Source organism: Mustela nigripes, chromosome 9 (genome assembly GCF_022355385.1).
Source record: "Mustela nigripes isolate SB6536 chromosome 9, MUSNIG.SB6536, whole genome shotgun sequence".
Lineage (NCBI taxonomy): Eukaryota > Metazoa > Chordata > Mammalia > Carnivora > Mustelidae > Mustela > Mustela nigripes.
The window spans coordinates 88,004,505-88,026,662 of record NC_081565.1 but is presented as its reverse complement, the minus strand read 5'-3'; the positions used below and the strand labels follow the sequence as shown (position 1 = coordinate 88,026,662).

The 22,158-nt window shown below is 50.9% G+C and overlaps 1 protein-coding gene across 3 annotated transcripts in view; it reads right to left on the bottom strand.

Annotated features, from left to right (window-relative positions):
* Positions 1-22,158, bottom strand: part of FAM120A (family with sequence similarity 120 member A) — a 97,903-nt gene that overhangs the window by 7,538 nt on the left and 68,207 nt on the right. Inside the window, exons 11-17 of one of the 3 annotated variants that reach the window (XM_059412047.1) lie at positions 18,085-18,334; positions 11,144-11,258; positions 6,045-6,254; positions 4,443-4,626; positions 3,789-3,926; positions 1,630-1,771; positions 882-978 (exon numbers count right to left, since the gene is read on the bottom strand). In XM_059412047.1, the coding sequence (XP_059268030.1) occupies positions 882-978; positions 1,630-1,771; positions 3,789-3,926; positions 4,443-4,626; positions 6,045-6,254; positions 11,144-11,258; positions 18,085-18,334 (1,136 nt within the window). The remainder of the gene's footprint in view (positions 1-881; positions 979-1,629; positions 1,772-3,788; positions 3,927-4,442; positions 4,627-6,044; positions 6,255-11,143; positions 11,259-18,084; positions 18,335-22,158) is intronic. The other 2 variants (XM_059412048.1, XM_059412049.1) reach the window with 2 other exon arrangements.

The following is a 22,158-nucleotide window of genomic DNA, read 5'->3' as shown; positions in this document are numbered from 1 at the left end:
GGCTGTCTTTGTATCTGACTTGCTAGATATATTTCACCAAAACAGAAATTCCTGTTGGTGTAGTTGGTTGAGCATCTTGGTTTCAGCTCAGGTCATGATCTCATGCAGCATCTCGAGATCAAGCCCCGTGTTGGGCCCTGTGCTCGGCAGGGAGTCTGCTTGAGATTCTCTCTCTGCACCCCCCCCCCCCACCGCCAACATAAAATGAACCTTAGAAAAAACAAAGAGAAGTTTTTATGATGCTGAGGTCAACCGGTAAAGGCAGGTGTTTTAGTTTCTTCTGGCCAATTAAACTTCCGTGTGTGGTTATTGGTACATGAGTCACTGGAGAGTCCTGAGGTTTGCATGCACAGCATGGACAGAAAATCACACTTTGATTGAATGTCGTAACTCGAGAAGCAGGCTGACTGGCATTTCTAAAAGATCCTTCTCAAGGGGAAATTCATCAGGATCCAGGTTCTAAAGTGGTAGTATCCAAAGCAGGAAGAAACCCCAGCTCTTTCCTAGAGACATGTTCATGACTGTGTCCCCTCACAGGCTGAACCTCTCAGGGAAGAGCTAGTCAAGATGGTCCAGGAGAAGAAAAAGATACCAGTTTTCTTTTTAAAACCTAGCTGCTATTTACTTAAACGTTTTATAACATAAATGCCGCTAACACCCTGGGAATGTTCCCCATGCAGCTGTGACCAGGAAACCATACTCTTCAGCACCGTGGCTGCCGCCTGCCCAACTGGGCTGAAGAGTCACAGCTGGCAGGCCCCTCACGTGCTCGGCAGCTGCAGAACCCCCCACCAGCACCCGCTGTCTGGACGCAGGCTCCAGAGGACTAGCCCGGAAGCCTGGGCCCTCAGAGTGCGCCACTGCCCTGCGCTGCGGATTACCTGAATCACACCCTGGTTTTTATAGCCTCTGCCGTAGTACCGTCCACCTCTTCCAAACGTTCTGATCACTGGAGTGGAAATCACTCCCCTTGGACGCCTGAACAGAGAGAAGATGACAGAAGCACACAGGCTTGAGTCTGCTGAAGACAGCCGAAACATGTAAAATGATGTCGCTCTCCTGCAGTAGTAGCACTGTCTAGTAAATCACGGTCACACCACAGACTAATTCTAACATTCCAAGATATCAATCGTTTGAGTCCATATCCAGTATATTCAATTTGAAAACCATACACTTCAAAAATGCTACTTTTTAAATACTGAAAAATGGTTAATTAAATAATGTGTTGATAATTACCTAATAATGGTTGAAAGAACTACCTAATACCATATATAATGGAATCCTATGTAACCACAAACAGTGACATCAACGAAGATGTATCTAATGATATAAAAATGTTCCTAGGAAAGTCCTAATTGAAAGAAGAGGCTAGCTAGGGGCGCCTGGGTGGCTCAGTGATTGAGTCTCTGCCTTCTGCTTGGGTCATGGTCTCAGGGTCCTGGGATCGAGACCTGCATCGGGCTCTCTGCTCAGCAGGGAGCCTGCTTCCCCCCTCTCTCTGCCTGCCTCTCTGCCTACTTGTGATTCCTCTCTGTCAAGTGAATAAATAAAATCTTAAAAAAAAAAAAAAAAGAAAGAAAGAATAAAGAGGCTGTTTTCTATTAATACAAACACACTTTCAGAACTTACCCCCGTGCTGGTCCTCCAACAGAAACCACTTGCAGAGGGAAAGGCCCGCGGCCCCCGCGGCCCCTTCTGCTCCCAGCCCAGTGGCCGACCACGGTGCCAGCTATTTCTAGCTTCCCTCCCTGAGAAGGTATAGGCTGCAGTCCTGCATAAAAAATAGAACAAATCTTGACAATCACATATTAAAAATTGCAAAAAGGAATAAGCAAGCACTTTCTTTTCAACTGTGGCTTATATTTCATAGAAAGGCCCCTTCCCTTGCTTTGGGAAGATTTATTTATGACATAAAGTATTAATGTGCACATCATTTGATTTTAATAGTTTTAGCTGTTGTTACAAACACACCTGAGAGTAAGCAAACGTGACAGCTACACAGAACTAACAACTGAAATGAGTTACAGATGCAAACTGTGAGGGGCTTTTAGACTGAAACAGGTTCAGTAAACCGCTGCTGCCAGGCAGTCCCCACACACTGCCTCCACCACAGAGGTGGACACCTGCAAACTCAGAGTGTTTTCTCTTTGAGTAACTGCTTCCACAGTTCCTGCCTTCACCAAACATTACAGAAGCTAACCAGGAATTGTGGCTTTATTTCTCACTGTACTGTTAAATCAGAATTCCCTCATGTGGGGTCACAAACATCCACTGTATTCACTAACTTCTATTAGCTGTGTATAGCTTGCATTTTCTAAGGTTTTCTGACTAAACTAAGAAAATTCTCAGTTAACTGAGAGCAAAACTTCTGATAAAAACCAAACAGAACCTCAAGCTTCTTATTTCCTGGCAGATGAAACGGACCCTAATACACTCTCTATGATCCGGGTTTTCAACACGACAATCAGCTGCCAACCAGCACTGCCCAGCAAGCACATCTATGACAGGCCTCGTGTTCCTAATAGCCACACTGAAAAAATAACAACAGATGAAATAGGTTTTGATAATGTTTTATTTGACCCAACATATCAAAACACTATTATTTCAATATGTAACCAATATAAAAACTAGTAATTAGCTATTTTGTATTCCTTTATCCATATGAGGTCTAAAACTGGATGTGTGTTTTGTGTTTCGGACCCAGCTCAGATCGGACAAGCACAGGTCAAGCGCTCCAGAGCACAGTGCCTGCCGGTCACTGCACTGGACAGTGCAGAGCTGAGCTCCAGACACAGTTTACGAGTAGTTAGGAACAGGTTCCTCTTGCCATTTCGGCCCAAGAAACTACCTCTGACCCCACAGTGTCCACAGTCACCACCCCACCCAGAGCTGTATCCCAACTACACACTGATGTGAGTGTCCAGACAAGGGGTGCAAGGAGCTGAAGCCAGTGGCGAAGCACCGAGCACGCGTCACTGCACGTTGCATGGCGTGGGCAGGAAGAAAAGCACTGGTGGGAGGCAGGAGAGGGGCATGCAGGGTTGGTGAGGGAGAGAAATGGTCCCAGAGCCCCTCTGGGGGTTGGGGGGTGGGGTCTGCGCTGGCCTGCGAGTCTTTACTGCTCCAGAAGAGGTTTCCCTCCAGCCCCAGGGGCTGAGCTGGAAAAACATTCCTGGGCAGGAGAGGAAGCCTTGCCTATCCTGGAGCTACTTGAAAATGTATCGGAAGGGCCCTGTGACGTGGATGGGATGGCCGGGCCTAACTCTGCAGTCCCAAAATACAGGACATGTGACACAGCTACAAGTCACAGGCTCTAATTACAGCTAAATCAAAAGACATTATTTCAAAACTAAATGTTAAGACTTTTTTCTCTCTTGTAAGGCTACACATACAAGAAGAAAAGCAAAGGGAATTTAAAATAAATGTATCTATGTATGTGGTTATTAGAACTTTCTTTAAAAACGTTTCCTACGGAACAGTCTGTGGAAAGTTTTTGTGCCAGGAGTTCTGCTACAACCTCAGAACCTTCTACGCCAGCTCATCCCCTCTCATCAGGGGAATAGCCCACCAACAGGCACCGCCAGGCAGCCTGTCCCAGCACAGGAGGTGACACTGGGGCCAGGCACACATGGCCGCATGGACACTCGATGGCCCCACTGCCAGGCCGAGACCTGGGGGCAGACCAGGCTGGGAGCGGGCCTAGCAGAAAGGATGCAGTGTTGGGCCAGGACAGCAGAGGGGGACCAGGTGGGGCAGCGAAGCTCTAGGAGAAGGCATGGCATAATTACCACCCTGCGACTTGCTAGTCCTGCCGCTGTCACCGCCGGAGAAGGCTCCGCAGTGTCCCGCTGCCGTTGCCACTCGGAAGGCACGGTAAGCGCCTGTTGCTACAGTCTCCCCATAGGGGCCTCCAAAGCCACAGACTCCTGTGGGACCCGGGTGGAGAGAGACGGAGAAGCCATGAGGAGCGGGTTCGGAGGGAGCCACCGGTGGGCCTCTGGGCAGAGTGACCCTGTCTCCTTCAGCTGCTGCTTCCATACCATCAGCTGCCAGGGAGGGGTCTCCCAGCCCCTCTTGCCAGCAATGAACAACTCTGAAGTGTCAAGCATGGGGGCTCAGCCACTGGCCCAGGGGGTGGTGGGGGCGGCCTTGGCGGAGAAGACTCCTCTGGCCCCCAGACTTGAGCCGACCAACTGGTAACACCTAGTCTCTCCAGCAGCCTCTGTATTTCCCTCTCTCCCTTCCCCATAACGGCTTCGGGAGTTGAGTCTGCACCCTGTCTACCCTGAAAAGCTGATGCTGCATACATCATCGTAAGCCTGGTGACTAGTTACAAGGTCCCAGTGCAGCAAGATGTGGACCAGGGCTACACGGGGTGCCTGTGGCACGCGTGCCTGTCCCTTCACACTGCCAGTCCCTCCTGACAGTGCCTGCACACTCACCTGCAAAGCCCCGCCCTCGGCCCTGAGCTGGGGGGACGGGCCCGAAGTGCCGGGGGTACACGGAGGCAGGGTAGAAGGGCAGCGCCGTGGGTGGCGGGAAGGGAAGCGGGTGGCTCTGCCGGGAGAGGTTCAGCCCTTCCAGGATGCTCTGCCGCATCTTCTCCACCTTGGCAGCTTGCTCGGCCTGCAAGTCAAGTGCCAGCATGTGAAAACGTGGCTCACGAGGCTTGGCTCGAGTTGGAATGGACAGGACAAAGTGAGACACACCGACCGCCAGGATGTGTCTCCACACTTTCTCCCAAGTCACAGTCCTGGTCTGCAGAGCCACGCTTGGTACAAAAGGCAAGCAAGGTGGAAAATGCAAACAATGAATAGATCCCCCTCACTCCCATGGCCTTAACCCCAGACAAACACCAACTTAAAAACTTAAACCCCAGCTTTGCTGGCTCATCTCCAGGTGAGAACCATTTCCTATAGGAGTTCTTAACTGAAAGTGTAGTTTTTGGTCCTGGAAACCAGTGGTTGAGTCCAAACAGCAAAGACGATGCCCGCGGACCGAGCGCTTGGCCCGGCGTGTGCTGCACGTGTCACAGAAGGCGACAGCGACCCGCACAGATGCACACCACACTGCCTGTGTGCGCCAAAGCCACTGTGAGAAAACACCTGTAACGTTCACCTGGAGTGTCTTTTGTTAATAAATACGAAAAGACATAAAACAACACAAATTCTTAATCCGAGAATCTGAAAACCCATGTATCCCATCAATCCGTCTTTAGACGGAGCCTGACTTGGGAGCCACAGCAGCTCGGGGAGAACATGTAGTTAGAAGCCTGAAGCAAATGGAGGCTCTTTCATGCCATGGGACAAGATCACATGACGGCTGACTTCACCAGAATTTCCAACAAGCATGGTCCCTCCACATTCAGGAGCTGCACGTTTGTGGAGTCACCTATTGCTGAAATGTGTCCTGTAACCCCATGTAGGTGCTCATGGCATTCTCGCGGCGCTCCGCAGACCCGTGCAGAGCCGGGTGAGGTAGGAGTTGCCGCCTAGGCTCTGCTGTCCTGTTTCAGACTTTACACTGTACACAAGTGTGCTGTTCACCATCTACTTAGTGCCACGTTTTCATGCTTCTGTGGGTGATTCTGCTGTTGGAAATGGGCCTGAGCATCGTGTCGGGTGCTGGCTCATATCCCTAAGTGCCAGGCTGTGGGATGTGCCTTGTGGAGATAGCTAGTGTGCCATGTGCATGTTCAGGCTGTTACCGTGCTGCTGCTGGCCGTGAGGACAATGTGAGTAAGTGAATAATGTGTGTCCATCGAGATGTCGTGCCAGAAACACACAAAACAAGGCAGGATACTGGGCTGCTGAGAAAGGTGTGGCCAGACGCCGGGAGGAACCCAGCCCCATATGTCCCCCAGGGGCCAGCTTCAGTGTGCGGTGACTTAGCGCTTGGGTGGGTACAGCTCGGCGCCCGCAGCCAGCATGGACACTTGTGCACACGTGCGGCCAGGCCCAGGCTCACTAGCCAGCACACGTTCCTGCATCCCGCTCTGGGGTGGCCAGCTGCTCCTCCCTGCCCCCTGCTGCTCCTGTACTGACCTGACCATCACAGAGGTCGATGAGTGGGGTCTTTTCCCGGCTTGCTTTGAGGAGTTTGGACTGGAAGAGCTTCCCGTCAAAATACATCCAAGGGCAGCAGTGCTCCCAGGGCACCGGCTGGCCACACGCATCGTTCGCAAACAGGGCCATGTCCACACCACTCATGAAGAGAGCTGACAGCTGAATGCCTCGGGGGTCGAGGTTCTCGATCTTAAAATGGAAAAGAGTGATTTCCATGGAGTAAGAGCACCACAGTACCTGCTTCTCACAACATCTGACTACAGCTCTCCACAGTGAATGTGGACACCCCTCCATCAAATGCCCCCTAAGCACACCTGTTACTACCTTATAGTGAACCTAGCGCTGGGCTATCTGAACACAGATGCTTTATGTTCCTTAACAGATTAACATTTAAGAAACTGCCTATTTCAACGTGGAATCTGTAGAGCGTTGTACAAGCGCAGAGACACCACGTTGCAGCTCACATGACCCAGTAACAGATTACTGGGAGTCTCCTTAGTGCTCAGGAAGGCCACAACTCACGCATGAAAACAGATTCTACAAGCTGGTAACGGAGGAACAGAAAGATCATAACAAGGAGCAATTCTATAAGATTCTGCATTTTCCAAGTCGTTATATTAAAAAGCACTCCTTATAATTTCATTCTAAAACCTATACTTCATATTTACATCATGTTATACGTTAATGTTTTAGATAGCAACTCATTAATGAGACTGTCGAATGTTTCGGGAGAAATGGATAGCTTATAAATGGAGAACACAACAACAAAAACACTGTGTCTGGGCCATGCAGACTATCTCTCCTGGCTCCCCCCACTGGTGCTGCCGCCCTCCTATACCCATGCACAGCCCTCTCTGCTCGCACCTGGTGCGCTGGGCAAGGAACACTGACAGATACAGTCAACTCTTGATTGTCTGTCTACAAAGGACCTGGTTTGTGGATTATCCGGAACCGAGATCTCACTGCCTGGTTTCTGTCTTCCCGCCCTGCGCGTGTACTTTTGAAGGTGATGGTGTCCCAAGAATGCAGTCTTCACGGGGCACCCACCTTAGCAATGCCTAAAGGGGCAGGTGCCCTGGCTTTGCATGAAAAAGGAAAAAGGTCATTCCCATGCCAGATACCGATGAATGTATGAGCATCTGCTATTTTGCACTCGGTGCCAACATCCCACAATCAGCTAACACTGTTTTCCAACCTCTGTTTTTTGGATTTTTCCAAACCTGGAAAAGCCTGTCCCCAGCTCGCAGCCCAGCCCTGCCAGCCCATGCCTTGGGCGTCGCTTCTCTGAGCCTTCAGCCTCACTGGGACGGACACTGTGCTAGGCTGAGGGCAGGCGGGGCTGCAGGATGGGACCAGGGAACATTTCCTTATGAGAAGAAAACAGGGAAACAGAGGGGGAAAATGGAGAAAGAATTCACTTGAAGTGAAAAGTCCCTTCTTCTCAGAGAGTCTCACATGCCTTCTCCTAGAAAGCTGACCCTGAGAACATGGCCTCGCCAGGGGTGGCATGGAGGCTGCTCCATCACCCAGTGCCATCCTGCAGCCTGGCAACGCCTTCTGGGGAGGCTGCTGCCAGCACCTGGTTTCCCACGCCAGCCTCACATGGAAGATGGAGCCCCCACGCGCAGGTGGGCAGACGTGGAGCGCTCTCCCAGGGAGCTGTCGGGAGGCGTAGGGAAGTCGGCCTCACCCACACACACATCCACCTGCTCTAAATGGACTCAACATCAGTGAAGGAACCATTTGTATGGGTTTCAAAAATGATTATCGAGTCATATAGTTTTACTAATCACAACTACCATAATTTCACAGGAAAAAATCCCAAAATAAAAGCTGTTCAAATAACGTAAATAAAATCTCAACTGGTGTGTGGATCTTGCCTCACCCAAACAATTTCTAAACTACCTCACAGAGTGTTTTCTATTTCTTTCCCTATATGCTAATTACACAAATAACGCCAGGCAGCACCCTCAGGGACCGCGACACCCATGTACTGCGTGCTGCTGCGTGCACTTTCACATGCATTACCTCGTTTGTATCTCGACCACGGTGTGACACTCACGCTGCTCCTAGCACTCCACTTTATAGAGGGGGACACACAGTCACAGAGCGCTCAGGGTCTTAACACCGGTCACCAGCAGCACCGGAGTCTGAGCCCCTGTTCGCGGCTGTGGCTGTGATACTTGCATCCCAGCCTCACTCTCTGGCCCAGAAAGAGAAAATCATCCACAGTATCCAAAGTCCCTCCATTAGAGAAAGTGACACAGTTCTCTGACTTCCTAGGAACTACAGATATGGAATTCACTCTCTGTCCAATTAGTTCAAGAGTCAAATGCTGGCAAGGCTGCCTGCCCAGCATCTCTCCGCTGGGCCGCTGACCCCTCCTCTGACTGACCACGCTCACCTGCACACACCCTGATGCTTTCAGGAGCCACAGGGCCCTGATAGGGTCTTAGAGCTCCTCCTCCTCCATCTTCTATATTGTGCACTGAATAGGTGAAACTTACAAGAATTTAAAGCAATTATAGGGACGTCAAGAGCAGGGGAGAGAGGAACTGGACAAGTATTGAGCCTATACAAACGTCCTTCTCCTGACCCTTTCCTCCAGACATATGGTTGGTGCTGATTAACCTTCACCACGACCTTCAAGCAGGTAGCCTAGAGAAGCACCTAAAAAATACAGCAGGGAAAACAAGGGCCATGGATCCCTGTCATTTCTGCGGTGAGCCGCGCCCGACACGCAGCTGGTCATGGTCACAGCGGACAGATGGAGCGCACACAGACAAGATGCACTCTTCCAAGTCATTCTGAATTAACGCTTTCAACATCTTTCCCCACCACACCTCCCATCAGAAAACCCAACGAGAGGCCCAAGTCAGAATTGGGTCTTGCTCTTTTCTCCTCCTCTTTATTCTAAAAAGCACAGAATGGACAAAAATGAGAGAAGAAAAACAGGGTCTGGGCAATCCACAAACTGGACAAAGGCCCCTAAGACAACCACCAAAATCAAGAGTTGACTATATCCCAAGCAGTGAAATGGCATTTCATGGAAAGGCATCATCCTTGCTTTTGATAGATATAAAAAATTTAATGTTAAATGAAAAAGCAGTTTAAAATTTACTTTTCTGTCACTGCATTTTGGGACTCTCAGCTCTGCCTAGGGATTTCTGTAGCATTTAAATAATGACTATTCCTACCAGTTCTCAATCTGATAGCTGAGAGAATCCTCAATCTTAAAAATAAAAATAAAAATAAAAATAAAATAAAAACCTACCTAGCCCCCCCATGAATGCTGTTTCCCCCTTCTAGCTCTCCGGAATCTGGGCTGCTTGTGAATGAACTACCAGAGGTGCAGGCCATCCTCGAAGGGAAGGCGAACCTCCAGACCAGCAAGAGCCAAAGGGACAGTGGCGGGCCTCAAGTCACTGCACATAAAATCGGTCTTTCTAAACACAGCTCTCAAAACACCTGGCTTCAGAGGAAGGATCAGGAGAAAACCATGAAAGCACTAAGATCTCAAAAGAACCAAAATGAAAGCTTAGAGTGTGGCTGTCTTTCAAAAGTTACACCTTGTGTGTTGATCCAAAATGAAAAGGATATGGGAGAGAAGATGAACTTTGAGGAAAAGCAACTTGATGGTGAGTAAGGCTTGGTGGGCATACCTGATACCTGGCGGTCTGATTTTCAGAACTGGGATGTCAATACTGATGTAATAATCTAAATAAGAGAAACAGGAAGTAGAGGTAGAGGGATGGCAGCACACGCTAGTCAAAGTATTCACAACACCCCTGAGCACAGGCTGGGGACGAAGACAGAGCTGATGGCACCACCAGCCGGGGGCACGGGAGCGAGAGCCTGCGCTGAGGGCCAGCCTTTCGGGGACACCCAGCCAAATACTCTAGAACGAAAACTTAAATTCGAAAACATTACAAATGAAAATAATTTCTGTCTAACAAACAGAAAAGCTTGATCTGCAAAGTAAGGAATATAATTTGGGGTGGGTTCTAAGTTTTGTTGTCTCATTTAGCTTGTGCTGAAGTCATCAGAAGCTTAGGGCGGCCACATGTGACCTGGGCTCCACATGGTCGAGGGCTACTCAACACCAAATTACTGAATTTAACCCAATAATTCAGGGGAACCAGACACTGATTGGGCCCCAATTGTGGAATACTGAAAATCTATACAGTGAGCCTCGAACACCCCTCCAGGGAAAGAATGCCTTCATAAAGAATGGCAAAAAGATCTAAAAGTGAAGGCAATTTGTCAAAAGAGATTATCAGATTACAAATCAAATATTTAAAAAACAAAAAACAAACAAAACAAAACAAAACAAAAAACTATGTCAAAGGAAAAACAAACCCTGTACATTAAAAATAAAGGCAGATCCACTGATTAAGCTAACTCTGGAAAGTCTTAAACTTTCTAAAGTTTAGCCCAGACATTACAGAAAGCAAGTACAGCTGTGCAAACACAGCGACTAACCCAAGTGCACTGAAAAGATAAGCACCCCGAAAAATCAGGGGACCACTTGGAGAAAATTAACATTGCCAAAACAATAAAGAACAAAAGGAGTTACTGGAAGGAAAAATTAAAAGGAATACGATGTTAAAGGCTAAGTAAAAGGGGTGCAGGAATGATGGTGTAGCACTGCGCTTCAAGTGGCTTTTAAAGGGGTTTACAATTGAGGAGGGCCAAGACTACTTTTTAGAGAAAATGAATGCTGTTATTAGGAACAACAGAACGAAATGAGAAAAGAATCCTGGCCAGATGTGAGACAATCCTGAAGACCAAGCCCTCCCCGGGGTTCAGGGTCCCCACCTAAAACAAGCAAGCTCACTTCCTGATGTGAAAATAAGAGTAAACACCCCCTGGTGACGAGGGAAAACCTCTATTGGACAGAAGTAGACTTGACCATTTCCATCACCGGGAAGGATACTGCCTTTGCCCTGAAGGCTCCCAAGTCCGCGGCTCGGTTTTCTAGTCTAGCGCTCTGAGCGGCTTTGCCCGGTGAGGTCAGCCCTCATCACAGAACTCCAAAGCAACACTTCCCAACACAAGGAATGAGGCTTGTCCATTACCTTAAGCTCCTGCAGCTGGTCAGGCTCATAGAGTTTGGGGGACAGCGCCTGAGCCAGGAAGGCGTCCAGCTCCTGGCGACGCAGGATCCGTGCTCCAGGCCACTGCACCATATACCTACAGGTGGACAGAGAGGGTCTGGCGTCAGGATGGAGCAGTCACTGGTCACACGCACAATCTGGTGCCCAGGTTCTAAGGACTCTCAGATGACACGCACTGTGCGGGGTACCACCGAGAGTTCTCCCCGAGCGCCCACGTGCGCTGCAGGACACCAGCTACAAACGCGCGTAAGGCACCTGGGCTTGACACAAGGTTTGCTTTCAGAGTGATTAAAATAGCACAGCACATCTGCACGTGCTGCAAAGCCACTGCTCGGGGATTTCTGACGCGGCTTCTCTTCGGTATTCAAACCCTGAAAATACATTTCAAGCACCAATTTACACGATTTCTTTATTTCAGTTCAAGACCAGACACCTGGGAGGCAGACTCTAGGTACAAATAAAAAAGACACGGCTCCCAGTGAGGAGCGAGTGTGTGTGAGACACGTGCACAGAAGAGGCTTGGGCCCTGAGGAAGGGACACCTGTGGGCACCAGAGGAAGGGACAGGCAGGGGCCCAAGGGACCGGAACTGATGTCATGGCCTCCACCACCAGAGCCCACAACCCTTGGACCCCCTGGCCTCTGGGGGGCAGCCCTAGAGTGAGCAGCTGGGGTGAAACTGACGTTCAAATCTGAAACATCCACCCGTGCCGTCTGCCCGGGATCCACCAGCATCCACGGTCTTCCTCCTTCCTCGCCTCGCCACATGCCCTGCCTCTGTGACAACCCCAGGTCACCGAGCCAAGGCATCGCTGCCATGGCCCCAGCCCAAGTCTCCCCGAGAGCCTAATGGCCCCAGCCCTGCACCTGGCAAACCTGAAGGATGACTCAGTCAAGTTGCTGCTGGTCGCTAAAAATAACCTGGGCTGACAGACCCCTCTGTGACCTCTGATGGGCAGTTAAAACACAGCCGCAAGAGCCATGACATGCACAAAGCCCTTCCCAGGCCTGTCTGCTGAGGAAGTTCTCCCCAAGCTAAAAATCTAGGTCAACAGAAGCAGGAGCAAGTTGGTGTGGAGCCCTGTGTCAGTAATAATCAATGCCCATCCACGGGAATGTGCATGTACAGGCAAAGCAGGAGGTTCTGTCCAGTACATCAGGAGAAGTATTTTCAATGAAAACCTCAAGAGAACACCGTAAGTTCTCGGCAGGTGCCAGGCACCAGTCTACATGGCACATCCCATCTCCCAGCTTCATGGCCCCTGCAACCCCAAGCCAGGGGCCACCCTGCCCCACCTCAGAGACGGGGACCCGCGGCAGAGCATCCACGTTCTCAGGAACAGGACGTGGCGCAAGGAGGAAGTACGGGTAACGTCCAGGCAAATGAGTGGTAGACGCTGCATCTGTGGGAACTCAGGTTAGTGGGGCGTCTTTAACAGACACCTAAGTATCATTTCATGGAACTGTTGATGGCCACAGTGACAAAGACAGCACCCGTACAGCTGTAGGGACAGCAGTCTGAGTCAGGGCTTGATGTGAGACACAGCAAGTGTGAACAAGGCCCCCAGTCCAACAACAGTGGCTGTGGGAAACACTGGGGTCTGTGTATGGCCTCTTCCTGCAAATCGGGCTGCACCTGGATGGTGACGAAACACGCAGAACACGAGAGCTGCTGTCTCGAACACATGCACGTGGACAGCACTGGCTCAGGATGTGCTTGGTGCTGTGCAGCCTCCCAGTGTCACCCCGCACGCCCACAAGACATGAATGCTTCCCCTGGCACGCCCTCCCATGTTCCTTTTAAAATGATGAATGAGAAAAAAACGCCATCCCGGGGGCAGGCTGGTTTTGTTGGCAGCAAAGACTCCTAGGAGTCAGCTTAGCTGAACAACAGTGTTTTTGGTTAGAATACCCGTATCTCCTCCGTTTGGCTTTCTAGTCCCCCTTACACAAAACCACCATTCACCTCGTTCTGGATGCACAAGGGTGCAACGCATGAGTGGAAACCACACGACACAGGCCATCCCCACAGCATCGTGGTCAAAAGTGAAGGTGACGGGCAGTGGCCTGGTCTGCCCCCCTACCTGCCACACTGCTCCACCCATGCAGACAGTGGGAGGCTATCTGCAAGGCCAGCCAGGGGCAGGTCCCAGTGCAACCCGCCCTGGGAAGGCTGCGGACACAGGCTGCGGACACAGGTACCACCAACTGCCTGTGTCTTGCTCCAGGGCTTAAGCGCTCCATTCCCTTATCTACCTACTGACCTGAGTCCCACCAGGACTGAACCCAGCCCGGGGCTCAGAACATGAGCTCTCTGGGATGAGGGCCGTCTGCCTCAGCTGTAGACTGGGAAGGCCGCCTACTGCCCTATTCTGGACAGTTCCACCCCAACACTGAACCTCGGCTCAGGTCTGCATCCCACCTCCACCCTACCCTGCTTGCAAGGATAGTTCTAGAGATCTGGCTGCTATCCTCCCACTCACCGCTGCTGTCAGTGTTGACTGCCCTGGAAGGGACACAGGCATCAAGACCACAACCACCACCACACTGTTGGAGCACCTGCCCAGAGACAGGAACAGACCTCACTGCAGAGAGACACTGGTACCCACGGACCGAGAAACAGTCCACTCGGAAGCAGACAAGCAGCAGCCAGGGTCTGGGAGCCTGTTTGTTCGGACAGCTTCCTGGGGCTGCTGCCCCATTACTTCATGTGCTGGCTACAAGATGGACTATCTGCAGACAAGCCAGTGTTCGCTCCGCATCAACCCAGAGGAAGCCTGGAAGCTTCGAGGACTGGGAGAGACTTGGCAGCTGAATGCCAGCACGAGCTGAGGTCACCTGTGGCTGATGCAGGACATCCCTGGGACAACTGGCAAAATTTCAGAAAAACATATACATGAGCTGTACTAAGAGGAGTTTTCTGATTTTGACAATGTCTTTGTTTTTAGAAATACACACCCAAGGGCTCAGGGATAGAGGCCCACAACTTCCACTCAAGGGCCAAGACACATGGACAGAACAAGAAAAAACTGCTGCAATAAAACGAGCATGTCGGGAGTCTGGGTGAAGGACCGCCAGAGTCCTCGAACTCCTCTCACAATCTGTTCAAGTCTGAAGTTATGCAAAACAAACAAAATCCAAAAAGTAAAGACAAAGAAAAAAGAAAACTAACGAAAGGGAAACCCCGTGGCTGACCACCAGCCCGGCCCCACACCCGGCCCCACACACAGCCACCACAGCCAGGGGTCAGCAGCCGCACTGCCGTGGCCTTGGCAGTGAGCTGGCCTCACGCCTACCAGCTCCTGCCCACTGCCCTACATCCCTGCCCACGGCAAACTAACCCTCTCTCCTTGGATTTGCAGACCATTGGCCTTGAGAGTGAAGGACCAGACTCCCTGGAGATAAGGCCTGACCACATGTGAAAACACCTGCCACAGAGGCCAGCAAGTCCGTAAGGGTCCCATGGACACAGAGCCAACCGCCTGGGCACCGCGTCCCCCACTCGCCGCCCCCTCCCCATTTCCCGCACCTCCCCCTCCAACACCCTACTGCTAGGCCTGGACAGGGATGGTGGCCTTCCAGACATTAGTCGACCCTCTTCCCCAGTTGCCGGCTTCCTGAATAAAGCAACCTCTCACTTCCCACCCTCACCTGTCTTTCGAGTGTTGATTTTCAAGAGGTGAGCTGCCAAACCTGAGGTCGGAACTGATTCTCTCCGGCAACAGTCATCCGCTGGACACCATAGGGCCTCACTGCCTCCCCTCCCGGGACCTAAGCCCGACCCCAGGGCCTCAGAGGCACACATCAACCCTGACCCCTCCTCCTGACCCCTCCAGGCACCACCGCCTCCAAAATGAGAGGCCTCTGACTCAGCTTCCCCCCACGACCTGAGGTCATGCCATGGAGCCAAAGGGGGCTGTGCAGTGTGCCTATCACCTGCCTGTCCCCAAGCCTAAAATGCAGAAGGCAGAACAGACTCTCTTAGTGGGAGTGGACCAGCCTGTTTACTGGTGTCCTGGCCCCCACGCCCCCAGGCACCTGCCCTGTGAACGCAGTCCCTCACCTCTCCCTGACTGTCTCCTCAGGACCTGAAACTGGGAGAGGCTCTCTGCACCAGGAACCTCAGGTGTCTGCCCATCGCCACAGCCAACCATCTGCCTCTCACCAGAGTGCAAGAGCCTCTCATGACAGTCACATTTAATAATCTTCCCAAGTTCTAAAATGAGTATATTTTCTATAAACAACCACAAAAAAATCAACCATAAAGACTGTCTTAAAAACGGGGACCAGGACAATCCTGAAATCTGGAAGACTTTACAAAGGCCTAAGAGTGACGGCCAAGGAGAGGCCACGGGGACAAGGACAGAGACTAGGTGAGGACGGCGGCCTCGGGTGCAGCAGGCGGCAAGAGAGCCTCTCTGCAGGATGGCGGACAGTCCGCTGTCCGTTGGGGTAAAAGGCCACACACCGATTTAAACTTGGAAGAGAGAAACATAATCAACTAAATTTATTCTTGCTAATTTGATCTCAGAACATCCAAAATCATCACTGATAAAAAGAGGTCCATAAATGAATTTTCCAGTCACGGAAAAAAAGAGATTTGAAACAAAGATCTAGTCTCTCGCACAAAGCAATCCTCAGTATGCCTGTGTCAGCCAACCTCAGTCTGGTGAAGCAGAGGCTTCTACAAAAGTCACTGGCCTTAAAGCCTACGACGAATGTAAGAAATCTCGGGAACTGGACACTTGACTGAAGCTCTGTCCCGTGCTCAGCCCAGGGGGAGAAATAGGGGAGTCGGGGGCCAGGCAGGAGGGACACACAGTGCTGGGCCCGCAGGCTGAGAGGCCGCCATGTGGTGTGGGAGGGCCTGGGAGACCTGACCGTCTGTACCCAGAGGAAGCAGGGCTGCCTGGAGAAAGAGAAGAAGGTGCTCCCTGGATGATGGAGACCCGTCAGGAGAACACACAGCCCAGCCTGACACAGCCCAGCCGGGGACAACGCAGCACCAGACTTAGCAATGGCAGGAGTAGCCTGGGGGCCACTGAAGAAGGCAGAAGCTGGGAGTCCACAGAGGTCTGAGGAAGGGTGGAGTGTTCACACAAACAGCCTCCCATGAAACACAGGCCCCACCGCAGAGGCCTGCCGACACCCACCCCGCCTCATGGCTGGGGCGCAGGCACACAGCCCGCAAGAGACCACAGCAACAGAGGGGCAGCTGGACCTCCCAGCGATTGGCAGAAAAACCAACAGGACTTTGCCTCCAAACACAAAGAGAGGGTCTTAAATGGATTCTGAAGTTAAGACAGAAATAAGGCATGATGTTGACTGATTCTGGTGATTACATTGTGCTTCTATCAGCAAATGTCCTTGTTTGTTCGAAAACCACACTCCAATGTGTGGGTTAAAAAAAGGCTCTCTTTTGCCCACCCCCCATCACCTCCCACTCTGCAACCACCAGTTTCTACTCTGTACTGGGGAGTCTGTGTGTGTGGTGAGCACTGGAAATGCACGTGCATATTGTATCAATATGCTGTACAACTGAAACGAATATAATGCATATTATATAATTCAATTTTTTAAAAAATTAAAACTCTGGGGGTGCCTGGGTGGCTCAGTGGGTTGAGCCTCTGCCTTCGGCTCAGGTCATGATCTCAGGGCCCTAGGATCAAGCCCCATGTCGGGCTCTCTGTTTGGCAGGGAGCCTGCTTCCCTCTCTCTGCCTGCCTCTCTGCTTGCTTGTGATCTCTCTGTCAAATAAATAAAATCTTTAAAAAAAATTAAACTCTTGGGGCGCCTGGGGGCTCAGTGGGTTAAAGCTTCTGCCTTCAGCTCAGGTCATGATTCTGGGGTCCTGGGATCAAGCCCCGCATCGGGCTCTCTGCTCAGCAGGGGGCCTGCTTCCTCCTCTCTCTCTGCCTGCCTCTCTGCCTCCTTGTGATCTCTGTCTGTCAAATAAAAAATAAAAAATCTTTAAGAAAAAAAAATTAAACTCTTAAACAAAAAAAACTCTTTATACAGTACTTGCAATTTTTTCCCAAGTTGGAAATTGGTTCAAAAAAACCCTCAAAAAAGTCAGGAAGCTAACTGAGGAAATGCCAACACAACTTCACTCCCAGCACCAACGGTGCCCACATGGGGCCTGTCGGCTGAGGACACGGCAGCATGCAGCGCCCAGATCCAGGTTTTCCACCCTCTGCAAGGGCAGGAGCCGGCCCGCTGGAGAGGACAGGATCCGGGCCAAACAGGGAAGATAGAGGACAAGGCCCGGCGTCTTGTGCAGCTAGAAAGCAAGAGTGTGCTGGGAAAGAAGGGACACTGAACGCGCCCCCGATGCCTGAGCTGGGACAAATAAACAAGGACACATCAGGAATAAAACCAAAACACAGGGCGCCTGGGGGGCTCAGTGGGTTAAGCCGCTGCCTTCGGCTCAGGTCATGATCTCGGGGTCCTGGGATCGAGTCCCACATCGGGCTCTCTGCTCAGCAGGGAGCCTGCTTCCTCCTTTCTCTCTCTGCCTGCTTGTGATCTCTCTCTGTCAAATAAATAAATAAAATTTAAAAAAATTAAAAAATAAAAAATAAACCAAAAACACAAGTCCATACCAATCTGCATATGATTAAAAGAGGTACATTCTCCCTACAGAACTCCAAATATCACATAACGTAACATGTACAGCCTTCAAAATTGCTAATATTTAAAGGACAGAGCATGTTTAAAATCAGTATGATATTTACACACAAGACATTCACCAAATGCACCCATTCCATAAATATACCACGCAGAATCAACCCAAATGCACGTGCACTTCCATCACAGACATGACTACAGGACAAGGACAACTCATCGGACATGGCCGTGCATGTTCCACACGGAAGGCATCTGGGGGCGCCCAGCTGCACCTACCGTAGGACACAGCACAGCACTGTGAGGTGGGTGGGCACGCTGGCCGGGTTGAGCATGGCTGGCGTGTCTGACCTCATGCAGGCCAGGAAGGCCCTCATCCTGCGGTTCTTGTCCTCCACTGCCTTCCCCAGCCACAGCCTCTTCAGATTGGGGCAGGTCCACTCCCTGAAGGCGAGCGCTTCCACCAGTTCCGGCGTCTGTGGAGACTTCCCTTTGTAAGCTGCCCACTCTTTAATGATCACGGGTGGAACTGGGGAGGGAAGAGCAGAGGAGAACCATTTACGACCAGCTCGGCTACCGGAAGCCAAAACAAACCCAACCCTCCAACAAATACAGTCTGAAGATGCCACCGTTCACACCACACACTCTCTCATCAGTAAGCCACCGGCCCCAGTCCTCAGGTCTAGAACGTTCCGTCCCCGACGCACTTTCATGGTTCAATCAGATTTCCATTCAGGCCACCAGTAAGTTTCTCCTCAGTCAAATCATGATTTGATTTCCCCATATAACTAATATGCATAAATCAAGGATACTGGAAAACATGAAGTCTGTTAAGTTTTAATAATAACTGCTAAAATCCACAGAAGTGTGTGATTATCATGGAAATCCAAAGGAAATCCAATGGAGATAGCTATCTTTTTTTTAGATATCTTTTCTACACAGATATCTTCACTAATCAGATTTGAGAAATAACCTGCACTTGGTGCCAGCCTGCTGAGGGCACCCTCAGGCGCCCCTGTTAAACTGTTTTGAGATGAGCAAGAACAAACTTCCTGCAGTGAGACCCCAAAAGCCCAGTAAGGCAGCAAACTGAGGCAAGATTCAGTGTTTTGAAATCCCAGGTGATATCAGCACACGATAATTCTATTCAGGACTGAAGACAAAGAATAAAATTCCCCATTTCACCTCCAAAAATGCAAGAAGGTCTACACTAATCTAATACAAAACTACAGCCTCTTCTCCTTAGCTGTCTTACCACTATTCGAGTCTATTAATTCCTAAAGCACCAACAAGCACCTCTTCCCATGTAAGTCTGAATCCAGTAAGATAAAGTGCGACTGGGGAGTTGCAGTGAAGACATGGCACACCACCATAGGGACTGCGTTCCAGTGTCTCCTCGTGGCACTGATGGAACAGGCCGATGCTGGGCTCTGGATGTGCATTTCCTAGGCAACGCCAGCTCACTTGGGCCCAAGAGCACCGGAGTACAAATGGGGCCCAACCAGAACCAAGATGGCACTGGAACTCCACTGTCCTCTTCCACAGGCTCCTTCTACCCAAATGACAGCAGCCCAGATGGGCTCACTTTCCCGAAAGTACCTCCTCCCAAGGCAGACAGGAGACTGAAGGCCCACATTCTGACTGGTGGAATGACCGAAGGACCACCTGCAGCTCCGCCCCGTCCCACCTGCACAAGATCCTGGAGAATGTGGGCACCAGACACCCGGATACACAGGACGTCAGCAACAGGACAGCCAGCTCCGCACACCCAGCCACAGACAAGGCAGGGAAAGGTGTGCTGCTGCGGAGCCCTGAGACCCCACCTCCAGGAGCAGGCGGCTGGAGCAGGGTACAGGTCGAGATAGCTCCCAAGAACTGTCTTCTTCCAAAAAAGTTACTGTTTTGTCACTGGGGAAATCCCTTTCATTCACATTTGAGTATCTTAACATTTAAGTACTAAAAAAATCTAAAACGCGTAAAATACTTAAAGTCATCAAGTGCAAACAGATACACACACATATATAAACACATGCATCTTTGTAGTCATCCATGTTTTGAGACGCCAGACACACACCCACGCAGTCCCTGTCCTTGGACTCACAATCTAGCCCCACGCTTGCCAAGACTCGACACATGCAGCACGCACACCGGGCAGCGTCACCACAAGGCGCCCTCGGCCCAACTAGTATCAGAGGCTGGCAGTCGTCAGCCCCGGATAAGCAGGCCAAGGCGGGTCACAAAACAAGCCCTTAACCAGCAGGCTGCGGTGTGTGTCTACTGGTTAATCCACAAGCACATTTCCATGCCAAAAAAGCAAAAACGCACGAATGTATTTTGTAACATGTTCATTTTGGCCGCAAAGTATTAAAGGTACTGGTTAGATTTTATCTTTAGTTGTAGGATTAGCTCATCTAGGTTCTTTCACTTTCTCCCCAGCGCACATGCACACTGACACACATGCACGCATGCTCACACGAGGTGGCTGCCTGGCGCCAGGTCTCTGATCTGAGTCCACTCTGGGAGGCATCCCCACTAAGTCCATCTCCACTTCTGAACCCACCGCTCGCTAACACCTACCAAGGTCATTTTACTCGATCATGTCTTGCTTTCATCTGGAAATAGGTTTAGGTAGCACACTCTTGTTCTTGAGGCCCAGGCCCCACGTGGAAGGCAGGTGGGGGACATGGAGCGGCCTCTCACGCCCACCCGTCCCCACCTCATCCCCCAGGCTCCGAGACAGCGGTGCGCACAGCGGGCTGAGGGTCTCACATGTGTCCCAGTCTCCAGGAGAGCTGCTGCACGCACATCCTTCCAGCTGGCAGCAGCTGCCGGGAACTGCCTGGAGACACTGCTGGGGACACACTCTGCACTCACAAGGAGCGAGGCAGGGAGGGGGATGTGCTCCCTCTGAAAGAGGGGTCCCGGGTATTCACTTCTTCTTGTCATTGAAAGTATTTTTGTTGCCCATCTCTACTACTCATGAACAGCTCAAATCTAATTTAGGAAATGCAAGTGTAGGAACACAAAACTTTGTTCTGAGAGCAAAGCAGCTCCCAACTTGTTTTATCTGTAACATGTGTGAATCTGGTTCTGGAAATCTTTGTGCATACCACTTAATAGTGCTGGAAGCTATGGCCCATCACCTCATATGTATTTACTGAGCATCTTCTATGTAACAGGCAGGGGTGGGGAGCTGGGGAGGCCGGGGAGGCTCAGGGGCCAATCCTCATATGCCATGTCACACCCAGGATACCTTAAACCCTGAGGCCCAGCCCTGGGACCAGGCACCAAGGAGAAGGGCCGAGGACTCACTGGAATGCAATCTTGGAAAGGAAACATAGGCACCTCCTGCCTGTTACATGGCTACAGACTGCAAGCGTGTGAGGTCGACCACAGTTAACTCGTGAAAGCCTAATGTTGATAAAGGACCCCAAGGATATCAGTTTCCAGGGTGACATGCGACAGCCCATGTGCACATACGCGTACACGCCCCTCCCCAGGAGGACAGAGGGCTCAGGCTCTGTGACTCCACTCGCAGGGACAAACAGAGGCAGAGGAGCACCTCCACCGGGCTCCTGTGTTTGCGAAAAGTATGGGTTACATGGCGATCACCCATGGGGAAGCTGGGGTATTACACACCCCTTGAACACACACATGTAGAACTCAGACAAGAGCATGGCCATGACAAGCCCATGTTTTAAGACATGACCTCATGCCCAGAGGTCAGCAGACCCAGCTGTGCCATCAGCAAACACTCAACTCAGCTTTTCCACCAACAGAAAAACTCACCCTTTCAGGCAGACCTGAAAACACTGAACATGAGACTATCTTCCTTCTTTCGCGTTAAAGCAACATTTACATCGGCAAAAACAACTCCAGCGTGTTGGTTTTCTGTACTGCTAGAGGCTACGTTTATGATGCACCTTCTTTACCAAAGTGCCCCTTCAAAACACAGCCTGGGACCCACTACACGTTTACACTTAAGCTGCTGGTGAGAACCCAGCATTTCCCTCAAATGGGAGTCATCGTCTTTGGTGTCACATGGAAACACAGGGCGGCCGGCTACCTTGCAAATGTGCTATAACTGACTGGGATCCATCCCTGACCAGGAATAATGAAAATGGTTCATTTCATAAGCCAATTCCAACCAGCCGGAGGTGGCTGCTGACAGAGCCGCATGATGAAGAACACCTAAGCCCTGGGTCGGTGCACCGTGAGCACCAACCATGCCCGCTACGAGCTGAGTGTGCGAGGGGGGCCCGCACACATCCCAGGTACAGCTGAGGGAGAAGATGGACACAAGCCGCTCCCACGACATGGCCCACTGGGCCTACGGCCTGTGAGCAGACATGT